The sequence below is a fragment of the Hydra viridissima genome, unplaced genomic scaffold (assembly GCF_058129835.1).
Source record: "Hydra viridissima isolate aposymbiotic clone 2 unplaced genomic scaffold, HvirCarnegie_v1 scaffold_15, whole genome shotgun sequence".
Classification (NCBI taxonomy): domain Eukaryota; kingdom Metazoa; phylum Cnidaria; class Hydrozoa; order Anthoathecata; family Hydridae; genus Hydra; species Hydra viridissima.
In genome coordinates, this window is record NW_028324314.1 from 8,560,852 (window position 1) to 8,580,165 (window position 19,314).

General features: G+C 28.9%; 1 protein-coding gene across 2 annotated transcripts; it reads left to right on the forward strand.

The window, feature by feature from the left end:
* Positions 1-97: 97 nt before the first annotated feature.
* LOC145192802 (uncharacterized) lies at positions 98-15,526 on the forward strand. 2 transcript variants are annotated; one of them, XM_090072882.1, is made up of 16 exons: positions 98-258; positions 644-761; positions 4,568-4,788; positions 5,217-5,396; positions 8,165-8,332; positions 9,864-9,981; positions 10,226-10,446; positions 10,634-10,813; positions 10,914-11,081; positions 11,756-11,845; positions 12,014-12,207; positions 13,105-13,366; positions 13,531-13,851; positions 14,066-14,539; positions 14,764-14,946; positions 15,063-15,526. In XM_090072882.1, the coding sequence occupies exons 1-16, from the start codon at positions 198-200 to the stop codon at positions 15,431-15,433; spliced, it is 3,330 nt and encodes a 1,109-aa protein (XP_089929008.1). In that variant the 5' UTR covers positions 98-197; the 3' UTR covers positions 15,434-15,526. The 2 variants fall into 2 exon arrangements, with proteins under 2 accessions (XP_089929008.1, XP_089929009.1); XM_090072883.1 differs by lacking the exons at positions 98-258; positions 644-761; positions 4,568-4,788; ... (1 more) ...; positions 8,165-8,332; positions 9,864-9,981 and having other exon boundaries at positions 10,312-10,446; positions 10,551-10,813.
* Positions 15,527-19,314: the final 3,788 nt, after the last annotated feature.

The window sequence follows — 19,314 nt, forward strand, 5'->3', positions numbered from 1 at the left end:
ATGTGTTTTGAAGAAAGTTTGATCAGATTTATTTGCAGATGGAAATAATAGTTTACACAACTGCTGTTATTTTCACTCCTACTTAAGTATAAAAATAATCCAATACCAACAAGGTCATCAATAATTCCTTAATTAATGAGCAGTAAAGTACACTTCTTTTACACGTAGAAAAAAAAAAAGAGCAACCACTGGAGATAATGGTGGGGAGTATATTTTTAGTCTGCGTTGCAATAGCATCAGTATTAAGCAACGTTGTGGGTAAGCATTAAGATTGATTTTGAAAAATGAAAAAGATTTTGAAACATCATTTTTATTTATAACATACACCAGCATGCATTGAAATAAATTCCAAACACATTTGCGAACTTTAACAATTTTTCTTCAAAACGTTGAGTAATATTTGTTAAAAGCGCTGACAAATGATTTGAAAATCACTGTTAGGCAGATGTAAAATACAACTCCAATCCACCTGACACATGTTGACACTAATACATATTTTGATTAAATACTGTCATATCACTGAAAAAACGCGTTAATAACGAACTTACGCTATGTTCTTGTATTATAAACGAGGTTGTTGGGATATAAGTTAAAAAATGCTAAATGTTCGTTATACCTGTAATAAAGTAATTCTCATTATTAGAAAGCTGTACAAATTCTACTTATCAAAAGTATGGATGCTATGAAGAAAATCTAAATGGCAAAATTCTACTTAACAATAGAAACAATGATCCGAAGCAGCTCTCTGCATTTGTTAAAAGGTCAGTAACATAATTTCTACCGGTGGGAAACCTTGTATATATATATATTTCAGAAAAATACAGTAATAACTGAAGTTTTTAATATAATCGTTGAAGCTATCACCCCAAGATAAAATAGGGTTTATTTAATCAGTTACCCTCTCTTCGACTCAACATCAAAAACCTTTATACATAAGACAACCTCAAAGAAATTTTGTCTTAAACACTAGATGTGCGATTATGCATTTAGTGTGACCGCTTTTAATACAGCGACTTTTTTTTTTTTTTTGCAAAGTGTTTTTTTTTTTTGCCATTAAACTTTTAATTTAACAAACAGTTGACGTTTATATTGCAAAAGCGTTATTGTTTTAACATGCACCTTGGTAATTTTTGAGGGAAAAAAAAATGACAAGGAAGTAATTGTTGAAGGAATCTTCTAATCAAACATTTGGGACGAAATGTTCCATAAAGAAAAAAGAGTTCTTGCAAAACCAACACTTTTCATAGCTGCAAATCCAGTTAATGCTACTTTTTTACCAGAGACAAAGTTAGATATGGCATTTATTTAAAAAATTTGGATCTCGCTGGAATGGCCCTGCCAAAAGTTTTAGAATGAGAATTTTAAAACTAGTGTGCATGAATTACCTATAGATTTGTGCTTTTTATACTTTATAATTTACAGAAATGCAGGGAAACAAAGTTCATATTGGTCCCAAGTTTTGTAAAAAGAAGGGGAATGTCTTTAGGAAAATATTTGGCTGTAAAAGCTTGCTATTAAAACATGTTAAGCTTTAATTCACACATCATCAACTTTTTAAAAAGTCTGTTTGAGTCTACTTTACTGATTTTAAAATTGTATGTATCATTCTTTAAATTAGGCCTTTCAAAATCTTCTTTTCATTGAAATTGTTTTCTGGACCAGAACAATTGCACTAATATAAATTTCTTTCTTACATTTGAAATTTTTTTTAATTTGAAGTTTCTTTCTTTTCTTTAGCTGTTGCTATAGTAATTATATTTAGGGAAAACTTGCGAAATACCGTCATCTTTGCCAATCAAAAAATTTTTATTCTAACTACAATAAGCAGGACCTGCACTTGAAGACCTGCGTAAAAACACTTTACGTCCTTCATTGCCTACATAGTTCTCTTTTTGAAGCGAATTGTGACTTTACCATTTTTACTTTTCAACTTGAAAATTCAGCTCGCGTTCTTTTTCTTTTGAGGAAACTTTTTCTATTGCAATTTCTTTTTTCTCCATTATCTTCCTTAGAATGTTGCATTTTATTATTACATTAATTTCAAATATTTGTGAGTTTGCACTACAATTAAGTTCAATACGTATTTGCTTTTTAAGTTGTTACGTGTTTTCGACTTTTTTGACACGTAAACAATAAAAATAAGATAAACCTTATAAAAATTTTAACAGGGGGTATTTATAATGACACGTTGAATATCAAACAATTAAATAACTTTTCTTTTTTTTTTTGAAATTTCATTTCAAAGATTGCAAGTAATTTCAGTGTTAATTTTGACTCATGCACATATATTCTTAATCGGTAGATCAACGCAAATCTTTTGACAACGTAACGCCAATACATTTCATGAAAAATAAGGTATCCCAGGTAGCTGTGAAACAATTGAAAAATTATTAGAAAAAAGTTCCATTTTAGTTCTTTAAAAAGCAATCAACGCTTACTGGAAAATAGAAGTGCACTGAGAAACAGAAAAGATGGAGTCTTGAGTTGTCAAGAATTCTTGATCCGTTATACAAAATAAATCCGTTACAAAAGCAAAACAAAAATTGAAAAAGTAATTCAAGTGTAGCGAAAAGTTAACAATTGTGAACTTTCGCTGAAACTTAAACAACACGGTTTATTTTTAAAATTCGATTAACAACTTCGCAACCGAAATTTTAAGCTATTTAATATTCTATCGTATGACGTTTCTGCACGTGCTTAAAAATGTATCATTGAAATAGGGCATCCTTTAAAAAAGTATCAATACTAAAGCAATACAAATGGGCTAGAATAAGTGTTTTATTTGAAGTATGCCTAAGGGGTTAAGAAATCAGACAAATTCCATGTGGTTTATTCTTTTTTTTGTTTTTGCTTTGTTTGTTTGCTTGTTTTTTAGACGACTCTACAGTGTATTACAAGTTAATTTTTTTCTTAACTTTTTTTATAATAAAAAATTCATTTCTAGTCAAAAAAATATTGTTTGTATTAAAATAATTATTTTATTAGGAATCAAGTTTTTTTCTATTAAGAACCACAGATGTTGCAGTGTATTTATATTGAGATATGCGAAAGCACCTTAAATTTATTAAAAGGAGTTCCTACTGGTATGTAGACTCCTTTTGATATGTGGTGACATGCATTAATTAACACATCAACTGTGAAGTTAAAATTGTTAAAAAACGTTAAAACTGTCAACCAATAACTAAAGTTACAAGTTGTGGCAAGTTAAAATTAAAAAAAAAAAGTTAGTAAAACTAAATTCTGTGTTCAAAGAATACTTAATCTTACAACAACTGTTTTTTTTTTAATTTGTTTTGAATTTAAACTACTGTTTCTCTGTTGACATATATTAGTGTTAATCTTATCCTATAGTTATGCAATATCTAGCCTGTACTTTAAAGATTAGCTTCTAAGAAATATACTAAAATTTTAACAATCTAATGTACTAATTTAACAACCTTAAGTACTAAATATAATTTGTCTATAAGTTCAAAAAAAACTTCATGATTTTTAGAGATTTTTTAATACAAAAAGTATTGGAGCATTTTAAACTACATTAAAATATAGTTGAAAAGTATAAACTAAGTAATTTAAGTATCAATATTAAAAAATTTGTCTTGTTTGTTTTGTAATGGAAATATATCACTTTTCCTTCTTTTGGTCTCTTAAAATTATACATGATATTTAATTGAATTCATGTATTCAATTAAACATCATGATTAACTAAGTATAAAATTTAAGCTTAACATAAGAAAAATATTATTAAAGATAAAACTAAATAAATAAAGACTGCATGCATACATACATACATACATAGATACATACATACATACATACATACATACATATACATACATACATACATACATACATACATACATACATACATACATACATACATACATACATACATACATACATACATACATACATACATACATACAAACATACATACATACATACATACATACATACATACATACATACATACATACATACATACATACATACATACATACATACATACATACATACATACATACATACATACATACATACAAACATACATACATACATACATACATACATACATACATACATACATACATACATACATACATACATACATACATACATACATACATACATACATACATACATACATACAAACATACATACATACATACATACATACATACATACATACATACATACATACATACATACATACATACATACATACATACATACATACATACATACATACATACATACATACATAGATACATACATACATACATACATACATTAGTTTATACACATGCAGCATAAGTATAAAATTTTATACAATTGTGTTTACAGTTTTATTTTGATAATTTCAAAACTTTCTTTTTTATGCACTTTTTTGCCAACTTGATTTCACACTGAAAAAATCTTTAGAAAAAAGTAATGACAGTTTGTTAATTAGATTTCTAAATCTAAGAATACTTTTAGATGGCAATTCTTTGTAAATCTGTAATAAATAGATAAGATTAAAATTGAAATTGTATGAAATATGCATTATTTTGCATAAACTTTATTCTTTAAGCCTAGCATGCAAATGTGAACAGAAAGCTAAAGCTGAAGGCTTCTCGCATTTTTCAATTTCTTTGTTTTCCTCATTTGGTATTTGTGTTGGACTCAATTATGATGACATAAAAGTAACACCGGCCAAAAGTAATTGTAAAGATACTTTTCTGAATCCATGTGATGATTTATCAAGTACTGAATGTCTAGGAGCTGAATCAAGTGATTATATTTATTTAGTTGGTAAGTATTTATTTTATTATGTGTACTTCTTCACTGTGCGCTGATCAAGTATATAGGTATTTTCCAGATGACCATATTTGTATAAAATTTAATGCAACTTTCATTCTTTATTGTGATTTCTATTTCGTTTATTAGAATTCTGAACACAATTATTAGAATTTTCGTAATTAAAAAGAGAGCATCAATTGTTGTATTGCATAATTTTATGTAAAAGCAAAAATTCTGTAAAATTAATGATTGTTAAAAATCTTTTCTCTAGCAATAGTTCTTACTTTTGTAAAAGTATAAATTTCTTACTTATTGTAGATTTTTAATCAGATAATTTTATTTTTTTGTTGCTGAAATTTCAATTCATCAAAATTTGTCTAAAAAGCTTAGCTTACACTTTCACTATCAGTTGTTATTTATGTAATATTACATGCCATTAGGTCAAGATGGAGGCTATAGTGAATGGAGTGATTGGGGAGAATGCAGTGTTTCATGTGGAAGCGGTTTTTCACAAAGAAGTAGAGAATGTAATAATCCTGTTAAATTAGGAAATGGAAACTCATGTACAGTTCTTGGACCAAATACAGAAACAAGAAGCTGTGGTATAAAATGTGTAATAGGTATGAGCCAATTATCTCAAGCACTGATCTCAAAATATAACTGGATAGAGTGTTCTATTGTTTTTTTTTTTCAAAAAAAAATTGAAGCCAAAATTGGCCTCTCAAGATGGCGGTGATTAGAGCTCTTAGCAGTGACCAATGTATATTTTATAAGGTTTTACAAAAATACAAAAGAAAATAGTTAGAGTTATTTATGTTAGAAAAACTAGACTATGAAATAAATTTTTAAAAAATTGAAAGAAATGAAATGATTTTAAAAAAAGTAGACAAAAACAGAAATTATTTATATATTAAAGTTCAAAATATTCAAAATACTTTTTAAGTGCAATTTACAATTAAATGTAATATTTATGTATAATTTATGAACCTTTTAGCTCTTAGTTACCCAATCCAGTGTGCTAGAAGGTTGATAAGATAACTGTATGGCAAGCAGCAATGGTGTCTACCTTCAATTTTGATAAATTTTCTATTTTCTATTTTGGTAGTAAGATATGATAAGCTGAGCGCTTTGAGTACACACAACTCAGTGGTTCTTTCTAGGATTATTTGATACATGAATGTAGTTAATGAATATATTATTTAATAAGAATATTAAATTCAAAATGTAAATTTTTAAATAATATATTTTATTCTTTATAATATTCCAGCTCTCAATAAATGAGTCAATTGTTTTTGACTTGTTATTCAAAACTTTAAAAATTATGAAGGAAATTTTTTGATAACATACATTATGTATGCTATTAAAAAATCTAAGATAAGTATAAAGTTTATATCTTTAAATGTCAATAATTATCTGTTAAATTTTAGGGATAATCACTCTTAAGATATAAAAGCATGTAAAAACACCTTTAAAAAAATTTTCAAAATGTATTGTTTAATAAGTTTCTGAATATAGAAATATTTAAATCATTTACTATACTTTTTTAGCTATATTATATACTATACTGTTTCACTTACTATTATATATTATGGTTACAGTTATACAGAAATTAAATAACTTTCTCAAGATGCCAAGTTGCGAAAATATTTTATCTTAAAAAGAAACTCTGCTACCTACCATGGAGTTGTGTTGTTAACCTTCTAAAAAATAGCATTATGGGTAGTTAAGAACTAAAAGGTACATAAATTATATAACAAATGCTAACTGTTTGAAATTTTTGTACAAGCAGTTAATAAATTACCATGTTGGCAGCTGCCAACGGTTATCATTTTTTAACCTAATAACTATGTTTTTTTGGTCTAAAATGACAATTGCTAACCAACTTGGCACCATTGTCAAGTTTGTTAGCGGTTGTCAATAAATACTTTTTCTTCACTACTATTAATCAAACTAAATTTAAACAAGTTAAAATTAAAATTTATACTTAGTTCTACTGAGAATTGGTATTTTATTTTATCATAAAGCATGCAATCATTAAATTCAGAATGATGAATTTCTTTTAAAACTTGTCACTAACACATTAAAAAAAATTTTTTTTTGCGTAATTACATTAGGTAATGATGGTATTATTTAAAGCCATTAAATATCCAAACCAATCAGATAAGCAATCACTGACCGCTAAAACTCAAGCTTGAAAACTTTATGATGAAGTGCTTACAAAATTTAATGGCTGCATAATTATGACAAAAGAATTATGACAAAACATACATCAAATCTGACTTCAAACAGCTTCCAGGTCCAAAATTTTGCACTTCAATTGTTTGTGGATGTGTCAGTAACAAGTTCAAGTATAAATCATTGGATAAATTTTGTAAGAAACTTCTCTTGTGGCAAGCAATATGCAGCTGTGGTTTGAGATCTCAAGCTTTTGTCACATCGTCAACTTTAAACTCAGATGTTTACATCAAAGAATGCTTGCAAGCTAGACCATTTTATCAAAGTCCCCATGTCCCCTGCTGGTTCTAGCCTGATCTTGCTTCTTGTCATTATTCTAAGAAGGCCGTAGAGTGGCAAATTTGAGAGACATCAAATTCATACCAAAAAGCTTAAATCCACCAAACTGCCCATAGTTCCATCCCATTGAGAAATTTTGGGGAATCAGCAAAGGATATTTGCGAAAGAGTGGCAAAACAATAAGCACAGCTAAAGATTTGACTAGAGAGTAGACATTAGCAGGGGAAAAAAATGTCAAAGACGCTGTGCAGAATTTGATGTCGTTGATTAGCATAAATGTTCGCTTATTCAAAATAATGAAAAATATTAAAATAAAAAGCATTTTTATAATCTTCAACTTCTTTAGATTAGAATAAATATTAAAGTTTTTGCATTAGCTTAATTTTTTTTTTTTTTTTAATTTTTCATCGTTTCGAATTTAATGATTGAATGCTTTATTTATTCTAAAAAATTAAAAACAGAAAATTTAACATACAAGTTATTGAAAGAATATGTTTTGTTAAACAAAAAAACATGTGTATTTGAAATTTATGTAAATACATAATATTCTGTTATTTTTAAGAAAAAAAAAATTGTTTAATCAAAAAAAAAAGATTTTTATTTAAAACTTATATATTTATCAATATATAAACATAAGATGTAAAACTTTATTATCATCAGTTTCTTAATTTTTATATAGCTGTTTATTAATTCCTCCGCCATCTTGAGAGGCCAGAACTAGCTTCAAAAAATTTGCTGTATATGCTATCCAGTTATATTTTGAGATCAGTGGATCTCAATTTTACAGTTATTTATGTATAGATGTGTGTATATAAATTTCTTTTTTTATAATTAGGATTTGTTATTATTTGTAGGTAAAAATTTATATTTACAGATGGAGGTTTTAGTGAATGGTCAGATTTCAGTTCTTGCTCAGCTACATGTGGAGGAGGTTTCAAAACAAGAACTCGCGAGTGCAATAATCCCATACCAGAAAATGGTGGCAAAGATTGTGATGGATTAAGAGTTGAAACACTTGGTTGCAATAAAGATTTTTGCCTTGGTATGAATTTTTTAATCTTATTAGCACAAGTATACTTTACACTGAGCTGCAGGACATAGATAGTCTTCATTTGTTTGTCTGTTTTTTAATCGTGGAATTTAATAAATATACAGTGTTTGTGTACTATCACAGCTAATATAGAATTTTTTATCATTTTGTATTTATGAAGTTCCAAGTTGGTAAAATGATTTCTCAAACTTTTAGTGAATGTATAATCTTTAAATTAAGCATCAGAGTCTGTTACAAAAAGTATTGTGTAGTCACTGGATCTTTGATTTTTTACGATACCTGTCCTATGATACTAATACTGAATTGGCATCAGTCTTGGTCAGAGAGATTTTTCTGATATTAACTTTTAAGTATTGTTGACAATAGTATTGTAAATGCAAGACTTCCGAGACTCTGATGCTTACTTTAAAGTAAGTATCATAGTCTAGAAAGTCTTGGAGTCTCCCCTCCCCCTCCCCCTCTCCTCCACTGCCCCTCAGTTCCCCCTCAGTTTAAACAAATAAACCACAATTAAATTGGTATCATTTTTCATAAAAAGATACTCCATCAAGCTCATGATTTGATTTTTTAGGAAAAAAAAATTAAAACACCTCACTGATTTTGTAAGAGAAGAAAATAAATTGAATAGTAAGAGAATAGAAAAAAGGTAGTTTTTCCATATAAAATCCTACAGTTTGACTAGAATCTTTAAGTATTTAATTTTTCTAATTAATGTTTTTGTATAATGACTAGACATTTAAACCATATTGGAGTAAAGTATGAACTTATTTTGACTGTTTTACCTATGGTATGTTTAAAGTGATATTAAAAGCTTATTATAAAAGTTTAGCCTTTAGTTCATTTGGTATATTAGTTTCATGCTTAAGTATGAGCAACTGCTTTAGCAACTTATCAACTTATTAAGTCATCATTAGTGTCACAGTTCCATAATCCAAGCCAGCAGAATCAATGTCCAAGCAAAATAAACTAAAGTATACCTAAAATAGCTTGACCACTAAATTAAATATTTAATTTAGTAGTCAAGCTATGTTAAGTATATTTTAACATTTTCAAGCATTTTTTTTTTGAGGCTATAAAGTTGTTTTACAGCAATTGATAAAGTCTGTTTAAGGTTTTTGTATTGATTCTTATAAAAAAAAATCTAGATTATGGCAAAAGATTCAAGAAAATTTGATACATTTAAAGTTTGGCTTCAAATCATTGTAAATTTAAAATGTTCCAGACATAGCTGAACACATTTTACAGCAGTACGCACAATATCTGTATTGCATGGAGTTTTCCAAAATCTTTATGTTGTGAATAAATGTGTTGACAGAATCTCATCTGTAGGATTGCTCAGAAAAGCTATAGCTGGTATTGATTTGCCAGAATCAAAACTTTAGAGCGTTAAATCAAACTAGAGGGTGAAGTTTAATTTATTTCATCCAAAAAAAGTAGTTAGGCTATTATATAGTTAATGAGGATTTTATGGCTGGGTATTTAAAAATATAAACTATTTTTCAGTTGAAATTTTCATTATTAGAGACCTGCTCAGATTCTACCTATGAAAAAAAAGGATGTTATGAAGAAAATCTAAATAGCAAAATTTTACTTAACAATAGAAAAAATCATTCAACACCACTCCCTGTGTTTGTTAGAAGGTTGGTAACTTTTTTTTTTCTGTTTGCAGCAGTTTAAGAAACTCCATACATTTGTTAACTGCTTATTCTAAAAATTTTTGCTTAAGCATTTTATTTCAAACTTTATATGGCCAAAAAGTGTATAGAACCTCATGCTTTTTTGAATGCACAATCCTAGTTACAAATAGGAGTTTACAGCAATTGCTAGATGAATGTTGAATGCAGAATGTTGCTAAAAAATCTCAAATCTTTTTTTCCCTTTAAGCCTGGTATGTCAATGTCAATTGAAAGCCAAAGCTGAACGTTTTTCACATTTTTCAATTTCTTTATTCTCCTCTTTTGGTGTTTGTGTTGGATTCAACATTGCTGACTTAACAGTAACACCAACCCAAAACAATTGTAGAGACACTTCTTCAAAAATTTGTGATGACACATCAAGTTTTGATTGTTTAGGAGCTGAATCAAGTGATTATCTTTATTTAGTTGGTAAGTATTTTCCTAATATGAGCATTAGAATCTATTTTATTGACATGTTCTAGTTTATCTTCAGATTTTCCAGGGCACATTTATAATTTATATTTATAAAATAGCTTGCTTCATCCGTTTATTATCATGAAATGCTATATAAATACACTTAAAAGCCATTGTATATATGCGCATCACCTGTCATTAGGTGAAGATGGAGGCTATAGTGAATGGAGTGATTGGGGAGAATGCAGTGTTTCATGTGGAAGTGGTTTTGCACAAAGAAGTAGAGAATGTAATAATCCTGTTAAATCAGGAAATGGAAAGTCATGTACTGTTCTTGGGCCAAGTACAGAAACAAAAAGTTGTAATGTAACATGTGCTATAGGTATAAGCCAATCTCTTTTACATATATTAAGATATGTGTAAATGTGCATATTTACAATTAGTGTTTGTATATTTTTTTAAAATGACCTTATTAAATATAGATGGAGGTTTTAGTGAATGGTCAGGTTTCAGTCCTTGCTCAGCTACATGTGGAGGAGGTTTCCAAACCAGAACTCGAGAGTGCAATAATCCTACACCAAAAAATGGTGGTAAAGATTGTGATGGGTTAAAAGTTGAAACACTTGGTTGCAAAAATGATTTCTGTCTCGGTATGAGTTTTTTAATAATAATAAGATTACAGATTTGGAGTGGTAAAACCTAGTTAATTTCAGTTTGTTCATGCACTTAATCAATGACATCAAAGATACAAAACTAACAAAAAGCATTGAACAAAATATAAAGCAGAAAGAAAATATAAGTTTAAATTGGAAGCAGTTTGATACTATTATTAGTTGGTAAATCTTTGAAAGCAATTTTTGATATTCAAAAAGCTGTTGCTGCTGAATATTAATGGTAAAGTAGAAGAACTTTTGAAAGTAGAAAAATAGTTTCTTAAATTAATTTTGTTTGATGAAATTAAAAGTAATTTGTTTGCTAACATTTTACTAATTTGAAAGCTCTTCATTTGTATTACAGTCATTTCTGGAATTTTATTTTTAAATTTCTGGCAGATTAAACAATTATTTTTTAACCTTTTTTTTTTTCAACTAAGCAAAACTTTTAAGAACTAACATTTTAATAATTTAAATATTTTTAAGGGAGAAATAAACTTATTTAGCAGATTCATTTAGTTTTCCCTTTAAAATCAGATTTAAAGTCAGATCTTCAAAAATAAAAATACTTGAGTAATGTTTACTCTTATTATATTAAACATTACTTAAGCATTCAAAACAAAAATTTTACTTACGTGTTATTTCAAATCTTTTTCAAATATTCACTTCAGGTGCCGATGGTGTTGCAAAAGCCCAATCACTTGTTGAAGGATTTTTAACGTCATTTTACATTTCAACAAATCCTGGAAAATCAGTTTCTGGTAATAAATTACAGCGATTTATTTTTACATTTTTTACTTATGACAGCAGATGTTTTGTAATACTTTTGATATTTGTTTTGAATAAAAATAAATTTATATTATGTAACTCTTCAATAATAGTTACTAAAGAAATAATTTAATTTGATTAATCCATCTAAACTCATGTAGGTAAATCCTTGAAAGCAATTTTTGAAATTCAAAAGGCTGTTGCTGCTGAGTTTATCTCAGTTGATCCAACATCTCGCAAACCTGTTGATACGCTTTTAAAAGAGCTAGAAGAGTTTTTATTAAAAGCTGCTAAAGGAGGGTCTATTGATTTTGCACGTGTCACTCTTGGAAAATCTTTATTCAATTTAATGAAAGTAAGTTTTAAAAATGGTGGCAACAGTGTTTAAATAAAGCAATAATAATAATGATAATAATAATAATAATGGTAATAGTAATAATGGTAATAGTAATAATAGTAATGATGATGATCATGATCATGATCATGATCATGATCATCATGATCAATTATCATCATGATCAATCATCATCATCATGATGCTCATTATGATCATCATGATGGAGGAGGAGGAAAAAAAAGATAATATGCTTATAAAACAATAGTAATAGGGGAGACCGGGGCTAGTTGGCTTCAGGGGTAAGTTGAAACACTGGGTTTAACTTTGGAGTTTTTCATCAAAAACTTTTAGAATTCATATGGAATCTTCCTACATAACTAATTCATCTTTAAGTGCAGTATCAGGATAATTAGCGCATGTGCATAGAAGTTATAGCGTTTTTTGTGTTTTTTTTTACTAATTTTGTAACCTTTGTAACTATATCACTTTTTCAATTTTAAAATGTAATAGCATTAGCTACAAATAAACTTGATTAGATATAAGAGTATTATGGTTCACTATAACCTGATATATGTTGTGTTTTTCAATATTTTGCGCTTTGGGGTTTGTAGGACATTTTGTGAACAATTAGCTTGACATCCTCAAAAAGTTCACCCAGAAATGCACAGAGCTCAAAAAATAAAACTTTATCCAACTAACCCTGGTCTCCCCTATGCTGATCATAAGGATAGAATTTCTGAAAATATTGAAAAGTTTTTGTATTCAACTATGTAGTTCTTTGAGCACAACTATCACAACTTAAGGAAAAAGTTGGCAGAGTGTAGATGATGTGGTAGATTTTTTAGGTTATTAAAGTTTGATTTTATTGAACCTTTGTTTATTAAAAACTTTGCATGCTCATTTGTTGTTTTCTAGAAAGAAATTGCAAATGGACTCGCAATTGATGAAATGAATACAGCATCAGAAGAATATTTGAAACAGATAAAATCACAGATTGGAGATGAAAAATTTTCACGGATCATGTCTAGTGATGGTGGCAGTACTTTGATGTTTGTAATGGACACAACTGGGTCTATGAGTGATGAAATCAATGCTGCAAAAGGAATTGCAAATTCTATAATTAGCAGTACCAGGAAATTTCCTGTTGATTACATACTATCTCCTTTTAATGACCCTGGTAAATACTGCTAGCATTTTACCTCATATTAAAAAAGTTTTAAATACCAGTTTTATTTCAACTGTTTAAGTAAAAAATTAGTCACTTTCAAACTATAGATGGATATGTCAAAAAACAGCTATTAAAATAAAGATTTTAGATTTTTTCTGTCTGACTTTAAATAGATGCTGGACCAGCTATTTATAAAAGTGAGAAGCAACAAGCTGAAGTCATTGATGCTATTTCGAATCTTCGCATAGAGGGTGGTGGTGATTGTCCTGAGCTTGCATTTACTGGCATGTTAAATGCTTTTAATAAAGGACCCCAATACAGCAGCCCAATGTTTGTTTTCACTGATGCTAGTGCAAAAGATGATTCAAAATCAAATATGGATGCATTAAAAGCTGCAGCCACCTCTTCTTCCTCACCAATTACTTTTTTTGCAAATCTTGATGGGTGTGGATCAGGAATAGATAGTTTTAAAGAGATTGCTTCTTATACATCAGGTAGAACTTTTATTGACATTATTGTTGATATTATTGTAGCTTGTGTTAATAATAACATTATCATTACTATTATTATTATCGTTATCAGTATTATCAGTTTTATTATTATTATTATTATTATTATTGTTGTTGTTGTTGTTGCTGTTGGTTTTGTTGTTATTGTTGTTGTTAAATTAGTTTAATTTATAAAATTATAAGCCTTGAATTCTTTTAGGTCTGGTTTTCCCATTATTAAATGATAAGGAAATATTGAGTTTTACAGAATATGTGAAAAGTAGTTTGCAGCAAGATACTGTCGTTGCATCAGGTGAAATATTAAAGAGCAGATTTAAAAGGCAAATAGGAGAAACAACTCAAGATTTTGTTGTAGATGATGGGCTTGAAAAGATCATTGTGTCTATTTCAGCAAGTGTTCAAAATGCTGCTGGTTTGGTCAAGTTGCATCATCAAGATGGATCATTTAAATTAGCTACAACAACCACCTCAATGGCATCCATTTACCAGATTTCCTATTCTGATAAATCTTTTTTTGGTAAATGGACTCTTTCCTTTCCATCTAGCACAGCAGAATACAAATATAGTGTTCAAGCAATATCACGTGATCCTATTGAATTTGCTTACTCCTTTATTTATCAGCAGAATCCTGCAAAGAACAGCCCTGCATATTCTTTCAATGATCCGATCAAAGGTTATTCTTTTTTTTAAAAAGGGTTAAGTTTTTGCAACATCTGCTATTTTTGCATCAAAATATATAGATCAAATGAAATACTTGATTTTTAAAATATTTTTGCAAATTAAGCCACAGCTAATTGGATAACTTTTATTTGCAAAAATCTTGTGTTTACAAGTCATTAAGCTTACGTTTTTCATGAAATTTATTTCCATTTGTTTTTCCTATTACGATATATATAGGACAAGAAAACAATATGGTCATACGAGTAGGAGGTAACAATGTTGAGCTATCTTCTCTTAAATGTCAAATTGTGAATTTGAAAGGAAGCATCATTTCAGACTTACTTTTAATCAAGCAAGAGAGTGACATGTTTTCTGCCAAACTTACACCCCCTGATTTACCATTCAAAATGAGATGCTACGGTAGGGGCCTTTTTTAATAGTAACTTTATTATATGTAAACTACTTATATCATTCACTTAAAACAACAGATGAAACATTTTTTCAAAATGTTTTTGAAATTCGTGATTTCATTAAAGGTAGCACAAAGCATGGGAATAGTTTCCAACGTGTATCCAATGGACTTTCAAAGGCAAAATCAGCTTTCATGATTCCCATATTTGCCGGAAATATGTTTACTGCGCCTTCATCTGGCATCGTCGATGTTCAATTAATGGTGTTCAACTTCGGTGCAGAAGAGTCTATTACTTTCAGTGTGAAGTCAACTCATGGAAGAGTTGAACTCTTAACATCAAACTTAGTTGTTCGAAGAACTGCCTTCTTCCTATTTAAATATAGCGCACCAAGCGACCCAAAACTTGTCGGAGCAACAGAAAGACTGACTGTCAGTGCGCAGTGCGACGTCACAAAGGAGGACTTTACTGTCTCTTTTAATATCCTAATTGTTTGAGCCTTTAACATTTTTTTATATCTTAATTTTTTGAATGTTTTTAAACATTGTTTGGTGTTTCTTTAGAGCCAATAAAAGTGCTTGTTAATATTATTTGTAGTTTTATTTTGTGCTGTATACTGCGATACCTTGACTATCACAAGTGATAATGGTATGCAATTTCTAGTAGGAAATACTGAATCAAAGCGTTTTTTTTCTTGGTTTGGATAATCTTTTATCTGCGTAAAGTTTTTATTTAAAGTTTGTAATTTCCGAGAACTATTGTTAAAAGGTATTGTGATTTCTCTCAAAATAAACTCGAAGATTTCAACGGTAGAAAAAAATTGGTTAATAGTTGTTTGAGGTTTATAAATGTCCCCGAAAAATTTCAATTCAGTAACACTTAAAAATTTATTTGAAACGAAAATAAGAAATAGTTTGATGTATAAAATCATTATTAAGAATTCTCACTTAAAGCTGTCCAAACATGCTGGAAAAACTCGAAAAAAGGTCCAATAAATTCTGCAGCATTTCTGAACCTACCATGCAAACGTACTTTATCAAGTAGTTTCCATATATTCTCAATAAGACTTAGAACAGGAGATGGTGACAGGCCATTGTATTACAGTGATTTTATCTGTAGCCCCTGGTGATAAAAATATAACGAAATTTTTGAGCAGTTAGAGGTTATTGAATTTTTTACCTATCCTGTTATTTTGTTTCGAAAGTGTTAGTTTTCCTTCACTAAAGGTTTTGTTTAGTTACATTAATAATCTCAAAATCAAGCCGACTACTTTAACTGAATTATTGTACAATTATAATCATTTTAGTTACATTAGTTAATGAGAAAGCTATCGCAAAATGAAGCCGACTTTGGTTCTAAAGTTGAACAATTATTATAATTTGCATTCTAAGGCTAATAGTTTGTTTATACCACTTATGCTTGTTTTGAGCTTAGTTTTTGTCACCAGGAGTAATCAAACTATGATTTAATGAGGTTTGGTGTGTGTTTGAGGTCACTGTTCTATTGGAATAATTACCGTAGAAGCATATCTTCATCTATTAAAGGTAATATTTCATAATCCAGAATTGAATTGTGTATGTATTTGTCCAATATACCTCCTACGCGATACAGTGGTCCCAATCAAGAAAACTCTCAAAAACACCCCCAAGTCTTCGTAACCCCCATGTTTCACGATTCATATGATTTACGAAATTTTTTTTTTTTTTTTGACTTCTTTACTAAATATCTCCAAAACGGCTAAACTTAGAGCATTCATACTTTGGATTTTCCGATGTTTTTTTAATAAAATTCCAGATATAGAAATTTGATTTCTATTGATTTTTGACCACCTGATTCCACACTGTGCATCCTGAGCTGTAAATAATACTTTGCTAAATTCATTCAATAGTTAGTATTTTGTCCCATTCAATATGCGCATTACTTTATCCAAAAATGATTAGTCACACCAAAAACACCATTAATTAAGCTTGAATGTTTTACTCACTGTAGTACTAGAGACTGTTATCTATTTAAGCATGGAATTTTATTTTCCATAACTTGAAAAATTGCTGCAAAATCAGAAAAAAAAAAAACGTTTCTAAAAATTACTTTTTACATTCGAAAACACAATAACATCCATTGTCATTACAGTCATAGAGCAATAGAATGGATGAGTCGGTCAGTTGAGTTCTTGTTTCTATCACTCTTTGTTACAGGAATTTGAATATCCTTACATCGATGCTTTTGTAAGAATCTGAATTTGTCTCATTCAATAATTTCGTCCCATTTATTAAGGTTCTCCCCGAAGTGAAATGTTTCTAACCGTCAATTTTTTGACGTATTTTTAACATCAGGCAAATTTTAAATTTTAAAAGACTTAAGGTTTAGAAGTATTTATTAGTTAAATTGTTAACATTTATGCTAAAGGGGATAATAAATATCCTTCAGAATTAAATGTGATGTTCAAACAAAACTAACATGAAAAATTACAATATCTTTTTAACAATTAACAATGACAAATTACAATATCTTTTTAACAATTAACAATGATTAAGTTTCACACATGAAATGTCCACTTTTTTAAATGTACTGAAACAAACGCGCCGTCTCGTTTAGGGGCCATTTAACGCGCCGTCTCATTTAGGGGCCATTTTGAAGGGTACAGCTAAAACTGGAACATGGGCATGATGTAAAATGTAATCGCTGGTACTTTCAAGCAAGGTTCTATTTACTTTCCCGAGTATTCTTTTTCCGGTCACGATTAAACTAGCATTGTGACTCTCTGCAGTATCACAAATTGTCTGACCAATACTACCTTGTTGATTAACAAGAAATGGCTTAAAATTTATGTTACTTGCGATGCACTTTGCCTTGAATTTTTCTAAAACTTTTTCGCTCTTCAAGAGTCCTTTGTAAATACTTTCATAATGATCTGCTTTTCCCTCCATCAATGTTGTTACTGACAACTTTGACGACTCATTCACGTGGACCAACAGCACCTGATGTTCTTTTCTGTGGATATTTTCTGCGTACCATTGGAACGCTTTTTCAGATTGCTTGTCACCGTCCACGGCGATGCAAATTTTTTTTCCTTCCATGGTCAAATTTTATTTAACTTTTGTTCTATAAAAGAAAAAAAACTTGCTGGATTTTTCATATGAAATATATTTGTAATAATATTCACGGTAATATTTACAAATGAAGAGGTTTGTTGTAGTCTTTCAGTAATCTTAACCAAGTTCGACAATAAACTTATATCATCTCATATAAATCTCTTTGTTATTGTAACAACTTGAAATAAAACCATTAAACAACCCCTCTTTGCGTCATTGTGAGAATTAAGAAAACTAGTGTTTAATTCGTTATCAGGTGTTTAACGGTTTTACTTTGTGGAAGAAGAAAATATAAAAATGACAATTTCTTTTTTCACTAATATGCAAACACTTATACAGTTTTATATCAATCTTTCAATGAAGCAATCTGAATATCGCAATAAAGATTATGAATATATGTGATTCTCCTTTATTTATGTGAATTCTCATGAATGGCGAAGATATGATGTCAATAGCATTAAGTATTTTATAGCATAAAAAATTAATAAAGTTATAACTTTTATTAATATTAATGAAACTTGAACGTCACGCGTAGTAGGTAACATTTCTTTGTCTTACATAGAATATTTTTAGCTGGATTGATTGGCTGGGTCAAGGATTTCAAGTTTCTTACTCCACAGTCATTTTTTTTAATGCTGTAAATAATTCATTAACCAGTGATAACATTAATATTAAAGAACTGGTCATCTTGTGTACAAATGGTCTGAAGAACCTCTTTCTTAAATAAATTTTTCAGTAAATTAATCAAAAGATAACAGTTAAATTTTTTTATAAAAATAACTGACAAATCCCCCTTACACATAACAAATCTCTCTAAACACATAAATGTTTTGTGTAAAAGAATCAACCAACAAATTCTAAGTTTCATGAGCATAGGTTTGTTTTTTATGGCATCCTTTTTGTAAGCAAGATTTAGATCATAATTTAACTAAAAATGTCTAATAGGGTAACTTACCAAACTTCAGAAAACGACTTTAAGTAGATTTCCAAACTTCAGAAAAGTAAAAGTCACTGAACAAGTCGTAATCCAAGTAATATTAACCAAACAAATTAATCATCATCATCATCATCATCATCATCATCATCATCATCATCATCATCATCATCATCATCATCATCATCATCATCATCATCATCATTTTGATGCAGTATTGAAAAACCATTTTCATTTTGTTTTTTTGGAGAATTTTTTGAAGACTAAAAAATTATTAGGTTCTTGCAAAGGTTTTTAATGGTAAAACTGAAAAATTGTTTTTAAATAAGATTACACTGGCCATCAAAAAATA